The sequence below is a fragment of the Callithrix jacchus genome, chromosome 13 (assembly GCF_049354715.1).
Source record: "Callithrix jacchus isolate 240 chromosome 13, calJac240_pri, whole genome shotgun sequence".
In the NCBI taxonomy this organism is placed as follows: domain Eukaryota; kingdom Metazoa; phylum Chordata; class Mammalia; order Primates; family Cebidae; genus Callithrix; species Callithrix jacchus.
Genome location: NC_133514.1, coordinates 23,506,669 through 23,518,783, shown reverse-complemented (window position 1 = coordinate 23,518,783; position 12,115 = coordinate 23,506,669). Strand labels below are relative to the sequence as shown.

Sequence of the window (12,115 nt, the reverse complement as noted above, 5' to 3'; positions counted from 1 at the left end):
TGATCGGACACCGGGATCTATGTGATTTCCCGTGCAGCGACCCAGTGCGCCGGCACAAACGTCATTTCCCAGGAATCTCCTGGTCTGGCTCACTGTCCAAGTCCCATTTAATCAGTTGGGTATGCTAATCTGCCCTCCCAAATCTCAGATTGCCGGTTTAACATGGCACCCAGACCAGTGCGCTTTGTGCAGAGTGCTGCTGCACTGCGGCGCCGGCCAAAACGGCCGCGCCAGCTGAAACAGCTGCACTGGCGTTTCATGTCTCTCCTACACCTGGGAATTTTCCCGTTCCGTGGGCAACAAAGATCCATCTGGAAATGTGGCTTGGACTCATCTGCGTCTTCACTGAGAGCTGCAATCCTGAGTTGCTGCTACCACGCCATCTTCTTTTCTCCTTTCTCCGATTTTTATTATTTTCTTTTGGGTTTGGTTTGCTTGTGCTTTTCTAATTTTTTAACATTCATTATTTTCGTATCTGACATACATATATATATTTGGATTTGAGGTTACAATGAAGATAGCAATACTGTCTTATAACCCAGTATTTTAAACTGATGACATTGATTGCATAAGCAAAAAAACAGGCAAACAAAAATGAAAACTCATGTAATGTTTTGTTCCCCTGCTTTTTAACTTTTTGTTGTTTTTCTTTGTATCTTATTGTAATACGTCTTGAAAAGTTTTAGGTACTATTTTTTATTGGTTCACCATTTAATCTTTCTACTTAAGAGTACTTTACCGGTGGCTCAAGCCTGTAATCCCAGCACTTTGGGAGGCCGAGGCAGGTGGATCACGAAGTCAAGAGATCGAGCCCATCCTGGGCGACATGGTGAAACCCCGTCTCTACTAAAAATACAAAAAATTAGCTGGGCATGGTGGTGCGTGCCTGTAATCCCAGCTACTCAGGAGGCTGAGGCAGGAGAATTGCCTGAACCCAGGAGGCGGAGGTTGCAGTGAGCCGAGATTGCGCCATTGCACTCCAGCCTGGGTAACAAGAGTGAAACTCTGTCTCAAAAAAAAAAAAAAAAAAAAAGAGTACTTTACATACCACAATTACGGCGTTAAAATTTTCTGTGTACTTACTATTACCAGTGAGTTTTGTGCCTTCCGATGATTTCTTATTGTTCACTAATGTCTTTTTCTTTTAGATGGAAAGAAAGTATTTAGTATTTCTTGTCATATACGTCTGGTGTTGATGAATTCACTCAGCTTTTGTCTGGGAAAGTATTTCTCTTTCATGTTTGAAGGATATTCTTGCTGGATATACTACTCTAGGGTAAAAGTTTTCTTCCTTCAGCACTTGAAATTTGTTATGACACTCTGTCCTGACCTGTAAGTATTCTGGTGACAAGTCTACTGCCAGATATATTAGAATTCCATTATATGTTATTTGTCTCTTTTTTCTTGGCTGCTTTTAGGGTTCTTCTTTGTCTTTGATCTTTGGGAGTTTGATTACTAAATGCCTTGAGATAGTCTTCTTTGGATTAAATTATCTTGGTTTTCTGTAACCTTCTTGTACTTGAATGTTGTTAAGCTTTTTACCCCTATCTTTGTCTCTACCTCCTCTTTGAGGCCAGTAACTTAGATTTGCCTTTCTGAAGTTATTTTCCAGATCCTGTACGTGTGCTTTGTTGTTTTTTTATTCTTTTTTCTTTTGTGTTTCCAAAGCCTGTCTTCAAGCCTAATTCTTCTGCTTGATCAATTCTCCTATTAAGAGATTCATAAAATCTTTAGTGTGTCAGTTGCATTTTTCAGCCCTAGAAATTCTGCTTGATTTTTAAAAATTATTTCAATGTGTTTATTAAATTTATCTGAATATAGAATTCTGAATTCCCAGCTGGGTGCAGTGGCTAACACCTTCAATCCCAGCACTTTGGGAGGCCAAGGCAGGTGGATCAGTTGAGGTGAGTAGTTCGAGACCAGCCTGGTCAACATGGTGAAACCCTGTCTCTACTAAAAAATGCAAAAGAAAATTAGCTAGACATTGTGGCATGCTCCTCAGTCACTTGGAAGGCTGAGGTGGGAGCATCACTTGAACCCGGAGTTGGAAGTTGCATTGAGCTGAGATTGTGCCAGTGTGCTCTAGTCTGGGTGACAGAATAAGACTCTGCAAAAAAAAAAAAAAAAAATTCTGAATTCCCTTACTCTGTTATCTTGCATTTCTTTGAGTTTCCTCAAACAGCTAGTTTGAATTTTCTCTCTGAAAGGTCACATATCTGTTTCTCCAGAAATGGTCCCTCGTGCCTCATTTGGTCCCTTTGTTGAGGTGGTGATTTCCTGTATGGTCTTGTTGCTTGTGGATGTTTGTTGGTGTCTGCGCATTGAAGAATTAGATATTTCTTGTAGGCCTCACAGTCTGGGCTTGTTTGTCCCCATTCTTTGGAAAGCTTTCCAGGTATTCAAATGGACTTGAGCCCCAAGCCCAAAAATGCTGTGGCTTTTGCAGACTCATAGAGTTACCATCTTGGTGATCTTAGATAAGATCCAGAATTCTCTGGATTACCACTCTTGTTCTCTTTCTTTACTTTCTCCCAAACAAATGAACCTCTGTGCTGAAATGCTGGGGATGGAGTGATGGAAGCACCCTTGTGGTGGCCACCACTAGGGCTATGCTGAGTCAGACCTAAAGCCAGCACAGCACTGGTACTTGCCCAAGACATGCAGTAATTACTACCTGGCTACCACCTAGATTCACTCAAGGCCCTAGGGCTCCTACCATTAGCAGATGGGAAGCTAGCCACGTGTATCTTTCCCTTCAGGACAGTGAGTTCCTCCTTTAGACTCTGAAAGGGTCCATAGATACTGTCCTTGAGTTAGGATGGGAAACACAAACCTTAGAAATCTACCTAGTGTTCTGTCCTACTGTAGCTAAGCTGGCCTTTAAACCTCAAGACAAAGTCCTTCTCACTCTTCCCTCCACTTTACACAGGCAGAGGAGCCTGTCTCCGGGGCCACCACCACCAACACTGGCCCCTGAGTCTACCAACATTCACTTAAAGCCCAAGGACTTTTTAATCAGCTTGTGATGAATGCTACTAGGCCTGGTACTCACCCCCTTCAGGGCAGTGGGCTTTCTTCTGGCCCAGGGAAGATCCAGAAATGCTGTCCAGGAGCCAGGTTCTCGAATTGCAGATCTCAAGAGCCTGTTTGGTGCTCTATCCCACTGTGACTGCATTGATACCTAAGGTGCAAGACAAAGTCCCCTTTTTTCTCTCCTTTTCTCAAGCAGAAGGAATCTTTCACCATAGCCACCACAGCGCAGTATATGTTGGGTCTAACCTGAAGCCTGGACATCTCAGAGTCTCGCCCAAGGTCCATGGATACCACATGGTTATCACTGTTGGTTCTGTTGGTTATTTAGGGCCTAAGGGCTCTTTTATCAGCAGATGATTAATCCTTCCAGGACTGGGTCCTTCCCTTTAAGGCAGTGGGTTTCCTTCTGGCCCAGAGTGTGTGTAAAAATGTTATCTTGGAGCTAGGGCCTGGAATGGGGACCTGAGAACTCTGTCTGGTGCCCTGTCCTCTTGTGGCTGTGGCTAAGCTCATATCCAAGATGCAACACAAAGTCCTTTCTACTGTTTGCTCTCCTCAAGCAGAAGGAAGGAGTCACTTTAATTGCTGCAGTCTATAGGTTGAGGGAGGGATGGCATCAGCAATTCAAGACGGTCTCTCCTACCCTCTTCAGTGCCCTTTCAGGAATACAAAGTTAAAAGTAGGCACATGATTGCTCACCTGGTTTTTATTCTTATAATGGTGCTTTTTTGTCTGTAATTAGTTGGTAAAATTTGGTGTTCCAGGAGGGGAAGACAAGGAGGCTTGTGTTCTGCCATCTTGCTCCGCCCTGCCTTTTTTTAATGGTTACACAATATTCATTCAAACATATTTATAAATGTAAGACATGTATATCAGATAATGATGCATGCCTTGTACAGCATTAAAATTTGGTGATATGATGGTGTCTGTTTTAGACTGGATGGCCAGAGAAGGCATCTGATGAGGGAACATTTAAGCAGAGATGTGACTAACGAGCCAGCGTAGACCAAGATCATTTCAGACAGAGTGCAATGGCCTTAAGGTAGGAATTAGCTTTGCATTTTGAAGGAATAGAAGGAAGGCCTATGTGGTGGTTGGAGGATATTTGTATGAGACGGAGTTGAAAGGGAGGCAAGGGCTAATTGCATAAAATATTACAGGCCATAATTAGAAGTTTGGACTTGGCTCAAAGCTTGAAGGGAAACTCCTAGAAGATTTTAAGCAAGAGAGAAACAAGTCTGGTTTGTTTTTGGAAAATTGATTGTAAGGGTGTCAGGAGTGCAGTGAGACCAGATGAGAAATGATAGTGGCTTAGATAAGGGTGGCAATAAGGAAATACATGATTGGGATATAGTTAGGAAATCAGTAGGTCCTACTAATGGTTAGTGTGTCAGGAGCTAGAGAATACTGGCTGGAAGGAAATAGGATTTACTGAAATGAAGAAGGCTTGGGAGAAGGCGGAGATCAAGAGTTCTGTTTTTTGGTGTGGTGGTGGTGTTGTTTTGGGGTTTTGTTTTGTTTTTTTTTTTTGAGGCAGAGTCTCACTCTATCACCCAGGCTGGAATGCAGTGGCAGGATCTCGGCTCACTGCAACCTCCGCCTCCCAGGTTCAGGTGATTCTCCAACCTCAGCCTTCCTAGTAGCAGGGACTACAGGTGTATGCCACCATGCCCAGTTAATTTTTGTATTTTTAGTAGAGATGGGGTTTTACCATGTTGACCATGTTGGTCTTGAACTTCTGACAGCAAGTGAACCACCCCCTTGGGCCTCCCAGAGTGCTGGGATTATAGGCTTGTGCCACCACACCAGCCAAGAGTTCTCTTTCGGACTATAAATTTGAACTGTCTTGGCAACTGTAGAGTGAGCAAGTAGTCATTTGGTTACTCAGCTAATTCCAGGCACAGCTGTAGATAGATATAAGGTAGTTTACAGCACGTAGCTGCTGCCTAAAGCCAGGGCATTTGATATGAGAAAAGAAAGGGGCCTTCAGCAGGGATGTGGGACGAGGTGATACAGCATTGAAGTTGTACAAAGGAAGAGCTAGAGTTGACCATGAAGGGCTGCAAGGGGTTAGTTATGTTGATGGCTGCTATGAGGTCAAGTAGTCGTAGAATGCAGTTTTCTATTAATTATTTTTTCATTCCGTATTGTTAAATGTTTGTGTTTATTCACTTTCAAAATATTATCAACGCTTCTTCAATGATTTAACCTAATCTGTTCACTTGTTTCTTTAGAAACAATTTTTAGACAAAGTTTTTAGTTCAAAGGTCATGAACATTTTTAAAGCTTTGAGACATGCTAACATGTCTTTCAGAGAAACTAACCAATTTATATTCCCATCGACATTGAAAGTATCAGAATGGTAAGCAGTACTATTAATTTTATTTAATAAACTTGATCAGAGTAGATGGAGACATATGCAAGAAATGGAATAAGAAGACAGGACTTCTTTTTGAGATGGCATTCTTTAGATTCTAATTTAAAATGGAAATTGTAACAATTTGAAGTGAAAGTAATTGTTTTCTTTTCATCCTGACATGATAAACTACAAAATACATTGTCACTGGGCTAATTTTTTAAAATCTACTTGTACTTTAATTTCTTTGTAAGACACGTTCCACAGAGTATTGCTTCCATGCGCTTGTATTTCTTCCCTTGGCAGAAGTAATTGCTTTTTTTGGAATGTTTTGATAGAAGAGAGATCTTTGAGAAAGCACCTGTAGAAACTTCTTTCTCTGAAGATATGGCAGAGTATCTGACTTCACAGCTGAGAGGAGAGTCATCTGTGTCCAGATTATTCTGTGTAAAAGCAGAAACACTTAGCCTTGTTCTAGGCCATTGCAACAGTTGTTAAATGGTCCTACTGTTGTTTTGCTGCTTCTTCTAACCTTTCAACTCTCCTACTAGAGTTGTTAGCACTTTTAAGGCCTTGGCATTTGCTAATACCTCTGCCTGGAATGCTCTTCCTTCAGATACCTACCTGCATGGCTTGTTCTCTTGATCCCCTCAAGTGTTTGGTCAAATGTTAACTTTTGGTGAGTAAACCTCTTCTTTATTCTTTACCTGCTTTCCTTTATCTCCGTAGTGCTTGCACAGCACCTTTAACCTATTTAATATTTGCCTCTTCATGCTAAAATATAAGATCCATGATGTCTGAGATATTTTCTTTTGATCACTGTCCAAAAATAGTACCTGCATATTGTAGGCACTCAGTAAACATTAATGAATTAATAAATGACTGGACTCTTCAAACCTCAACTGTGGTTGAGCTCTTTAGACTGTGTAAGTGTGACAACAACTGACCCATAGGATAAAGACCAGATTCGGTATCATTCACAAAACCATTTACAGCTTGGTCTGGCCTCTTAAACTTTGTATTCTACTTGACACTGTTGAAAAAGGCACATCACTCCCATTGTGTCCTTTGCCTAGAATGACCTTCTCCCCTTTCCTGTCAGTTTCTCCCGTTTTTCAGGAGAAAACTTTTATGGTGAATGGTACAATAAATGTTTGTAAACATGTCTTTTAAAAATTAAATTAGGTATATTTTTAGTAATATTTATTTGGTATGTACAGTTACTCTATAAGGATTTTTTAAAAAACCTAAATGGTTTATCTTTATGCTTAGGGAGTACAGCCTTCATTTAGGAAATTGACTATTGTTACCATTTTGTTTCTGAATTGATGAAAAAATTATGTAAGTTACATACTGTCTGCTCAGAAACCATTATACAATAAAATATTTAATACTTGAATGAAATAGAAATCACCTTGAGTTTGTGAAATGTTTAAAAAGTCAGGAATTTAAAAATTATTTTTTTAAAAGTGATCTTTCTTAAATGTCTAAGATATTAGGAAATATTATTGATATTTTAGCTGGCTGAAGTGGCTACTCGCATATTTAATAGGTTTTCCACTTGACCTTTGAAAACAGGTACTAGCATATCTAGAGTTACCTAATTACCTGGTCTCCTTCCTTAAAATCTAAATTGTTCCTCCTTACTTTACCTGTATAGCCCTGATTTAAGTGAATTCATTTCATGAGGAAATGAAATAATAAATAATTGAGCATTTCAAAAGGTTTCAGAGACCAACAGACTGAGTAGAATTAATAATCTGATTTTAACTAATTATGATGTCTCATTTCACTTCAGATCTTGACTTTTTTTGTAGGACTGTAGAACATTTTTGGTGATTATACCCAGTCAGCAATACCCAGTCACCTAAGTTAGATTTCTTGACTTTCTTGTTGCCATCAGTAGTGAGTCAAAAATTGATTCTTCTACTTAGAGCCATCAATTTTTATTTCTTCTTTCCAGTAGCATATTTATTAATTCATATCCTTACCGCTTGTCTAGACGGCCTGTCCTATTAGGCATGAAGTGCATTTTTATTAAGCAGTATCCTACCCAAACCCCTTAGTCTTCAAGAGGCTTCACCACTGGATCTGGTGTGCTTTCCCACTCTTGCCACTCTCCATCCGGGTACACACCCTTCAAATTAATCAGCATTTCCTATATCTACTGTTACTTTTTCACATATTAGCCCTTTGTACAAGTTGTCTCATCTAGCCAAAATATAAAATACTTTCACTCTTTTCTGCCTGGCTGAAATATTACTTCTTCAGAAATATTTGTTGTTGCCTCTAATGTGCTCCCACAGCTCCTTAGGGCACCTAGTGTGTGCTTTTTAAAAATATTTATTTATTCAGCAAGTAATGTCTCCTGCAAGCTAGCCACTGTATTTGGTGATAAGAATCTCTGCAGTTAAAAACATATTATCTTCTAGACAGCACAGAGCTTATAGTGATTATTTATGTACATATCTGATTCCTGCACTAGTATTTGACTCTCTGAAGACAGGGACAGTTTTGTTTTGTTAATCACCTGTCTTGATACATACGTTATTTTAAATGAGCTTAGGTCTGAGAAGGGACTTTGAACATCATCTAATTTGCTTATCTTATTTTATAGATTTGTATAGTGGGGAAAAAAACTGAACTGAGAAAAGGTTATAGGATTTGCTTAAATGAATTTAGTAGAAGAAGAGGGATTAGAACCTTGAGATTCCTTGATATCCATAATTTATAGACTCAACCTCAGAAAGTTAACCATGACTCAGATTATTTTGTAGCTCACACAAACTTCTTAAGGAAGTTTAAGAAGAGACACTTGCCTGAATTGGTTAAGAAAGTTAGGGGGTGATGTTGACCCTGAACACATGTCAGAATGTCTAAAGATATTTGTAGCTGTCAAAGTGGTATAGAGAGGAAGTGTTACTGGCATCTAGTGGGAAGAGGCCAGGATGGTACTAAATATCCTACAATGTACAGGGTATCAATAATGCCAAGGTTGAGAAACCCTGAGTTAGAAAATAATAGGGAATCGGGCAGAAGGTGAGTATGCTTGTTAAGAGTATTTGAAATTAACTGAACTGAAAACAGAAAGAATGGCAAAATGGAAACTGTAGCAGGGATAGTTCTCCTTAAGGTACAGAAAGGAAGTGGTGAAAAGTACCGGATCAGCCAGTTCTTTTACTGGTCATCATCTGCTTTCATGGGTCAAAATTGCCAAACCTCTCAATGTGTATGAATGAAGTAAGAGTTCAGCTTTTCTTATGAATGGATATTTCTAAACAGATAGCTGAAAATTGAGGAACATTTATGTAAGACAAGTAAAAATTAACATTTTATATTATATGGATTGAAAATTGAGGAACATTTATGTAAGACAAGTAAAAATTAACATTTTTTATTATATGGATTGATTTCTTTTTTATAAACAATAGGTAAGTTTATATTCTAACCAACTAGGATTTTTCTCAGGAGCACATGGATGAAGTATGCTCCTCACAGCTTCTAACTTCAGTAAGGCGCATGGTTTTGACCCTTACCCAGCAAAATGATGAGAGCAAAGAGTTTGTAAAATTCTTTCATAAACAGCTTGGAAGTATATTACAGGTAAGAGTTTTTACTTGTATGATTTACCAATATGTACTATGCAGTGAGGTTTTTTTGTGGGGGGCACATTTCCTTGCATTACACAATTTATTCAGGTGGACATCCAATTAGAATCCACTTGGGATGATGTAATACTTCTCTAGGTTGTCACTTGGTTTAAAAAAATACTGTATCGTTGTTAGGTCCTGTTTGTATCTTCATTTAATTTGGTCATCTCTAAGGCATGTCTCTTATAAGCTTTTACTGGTTTGGTTTTTCTTCTCTTTAGTGAAAACATTTTTAGTTTGAAATGTTTAGAAAGTATTCTGTGACTTTTTCTAAAATAATTAAAGTAATTTGACTCATCTGGGAAATTTCAGAAGCCAAAAACCAGGTGATTGTAGAGACTTTTTAGGCTGTATCTGTACCCTAAAATTATAGTAAGTCAGTGGTTCTCAACTAGGGGAGAATTTGCTGGGAGACATTTAGCAATGTCTGTAGATACTTTATCACAGCAGGTAGTGTAGAGAAGATAGGGAGGGCTGAGAGGACAGGTACTAGCAACTAATGGGTAGAGAATAGGAATCTTGACAAACATTTGACAATACACAGGATAGTTACACAGACAGCAAATAATTATCTGGCCTTAAATGTCAGTAGTGCCAAGGTTGAGAAATCCCATGTTAAGTGTTAATAAAATTACCTTGTTTCCTTCATGTAACATCTTTACCTTTTATTTAACTGAATATTTTCCCATTGAGATAGTTCATTGATGTGTAATTTTACTCCAAATTAGGTCATACATTTTTTTCATCTTTATTACAAAATTTTCTTATGAAATGTTAATCTTTTTTAAACCTTGGGCTTGGTGCAAATTTGTATCACTATAATTTTCCATTTTCTTAGTATTAAAACTAAAGTATAAATTGTCCTGGCCCTGTTAGTACTAATTACTAATCAGTACTAATACATAATTTATAAGGACTGTAAGATACTGATGGTGTTGTGCATTGTAGGAATCCAGCTCCATTTTAAAATAAGGCTAAAAGAAATTATAATTTAAATATATTTTATCAAGATCCATGTAGCCCTTCCTCAGTTTTGCCTACTATGATAATTATGGGCAGAACCCAAAGCATTAATTTGGAAATACGATTTTTTTCTCAGTCTCACGTGTGACTGTTTTTCTTTCATTTCATTCTTGATTTTTTTCACAAGACGACATACATGAAGAATAAAAGTTAATTTACATTAAATATTGCCCAGAGTCTTGAAAAATTTTTTTATGAGCTAGAGCTTAAAGTACCATCTTCTACATTTTTCCTTCTGAAGCCTGTTCAAGAATTTTTTACCCACAAAGCACCCAGCATATCTTGTATGTTTTACCATAATTGTACTAGATAAGGTAGTGTTTTGGTAGGGGAAAGAGGCAGGCGTTCAGTGTCATAGTAGTTTGTCTTTTTAGGCTGTATCTGTAAAGGCAATAGTAAATTGAAATTTACTGTCATCTTTAACTTAAAATATTGCCTGTTCTGTAAATAGCATAGTCCTTATTTTTAGAAAGAAAAAGGAGTGGTTTTATGAAAAATGTGTAGCATATATTTATTTGATGATTCTCAACCCCAAACAATCAAAAGGGTCAGAATCTAGTTTAAAGAGAGCTTATTCAAGCAACCAGTTTGAGGACAGCTGCCTGTGAAGCACAGATTCCAAAGAACAGACATCAGAAGTTTGGGATCATTGGTATCAGGGATCCCCAACCTCCAGGCTGGTGAGTGGCAGGTGAATGAGCAAAGCTTCCCCCATCGCTCTCATTACCGACTGAGCACCACCTCCTGTCAGATCAGCAGCAGCATTAGATTTTCATAGGAGTTTGAACCCTACTGTAAATTGTACATGTAATGTACCTACGTTACGTGCTCCTTATGAGAATCTAATTCCTGACCTGTTACTGTGTCCCATCACCCCCAGATGAGACCATCTAGTTGCAGGAAAATAAGCTCAGGGTTCCCACTGATTCTACATTATGGTGAGTTGTATAATTATTTCGTTATATGTTACAGTGTAATAAAGGGCACAATCAATGTAATGTGCTTGAGTCATCTTGAAACCTTCCCCCAACCTCTAGTTGGTGGAAAAATGGTATTCCATAAAACCAGGTCCTGGTACCAGAAAGGTTAGGGACTGCTGGTTTATGTGGACAGAGTTTTAGCATCTTTCTATATAAGGCTTAATGCATTGTTACAGCAGTCTAGTTGAGATGATATTTTCCTTTCAGAAAAGGTCAAAGATTTAATAGTCCTCGAGTCTTTTCTGCCTTTTGATCTGACTTAATCTGACTTAGGTACAGGACAATAAAGGAGGCGGCAGTTAATCTGTATCAAAGATCAGTGTTGTTTTTTTTTTTTTTGAGACGGAGTTTCGCTCATTGCCCAGGGTGAAGTGGAATGGCACGATCTTGGCTCACCACAACTTTCCGCATCCCGGATTCAAGGGATTCTCCTGCCTCAGCCTCCCTAGTAGCTAAGATTACAGGCACCTGCCACCATGCCCGGCTAATTTTTTGATAATCTGATTTTTTTAGTAGAGATGGGGTTTCACCATGTTGGCCAGGCTGGTCTCAAACTCCGGACCTCTGGTGATCCACCCACCTCAACCTCCCAAAGGCTTACAGGCGTGAGCTACCGCACCCAGCCAAAATCCTGTTTTCTTTTACATGATTCTGTATATCAACTTGAATAGAATTGAAGTTTACTTTTGAAGAAAAATTTAAATTAGAATGGTTGGCTCAAGTAAAGGAGGAAGCTTTAAAATTAGTATTTTAATGGTACCATTTAGAGGTAAAAGACTTTGTATTTTCCTCTCATAGCACTTATAATTTATTACTGTAGATCTCCTGTACTGTTAAGGAGCTTTTTGGAATTAGGAATTCCTGTCTGAATTCATTTGTGCCCAGCAGTTATATTAAATAGCAACTAAATATGGATGACCATATATATTCTTTTCCTCCCCTTGAATATATTCTTTAAGCAGGAATAGCAATATTCCTACTTTGTAATATAGCGATATTCTTTAGTACTATTAACCTATCTTAGTAATCATAATCATTAGTTCTGAGTTTTTCAGTACTTGAAAGTATATTGT

The 12,115-nt window shown here is 38.5% G+C and overlaps 1 protein-coding gene across 50 annotated transcripts in view; it reads left to right on the top strand.

Moving 5' to 3' along the window:
* Nucleotides 1-12,115, top strand: part of PCM1 (pericentriolar material 1) — a 114,182-nt gene that overhangs the window by 84,862 nt on the left and 17,205 nt on the right. For 31 of the 50 annotated variants that reach the window (XM_078347413.1, XM_078347403.1, XM_078347410.1 and 28 more), the window contains one exon: nt 8,858-8,992. In XM_078347413.1, the coding sequence (XP_078203539.1) occupies nt 8,858-8,992 (135 nt within the window). Of the gene's footprint in view, nt 1-8,845; nt 8,993-12,115 lie in introns of all 50 variants that reach the window. The other 19 variants (XM_078347407.1, XM_078347397.1, XM_078347405.1 and 16 more) reach the window with 1 other exon arrangement.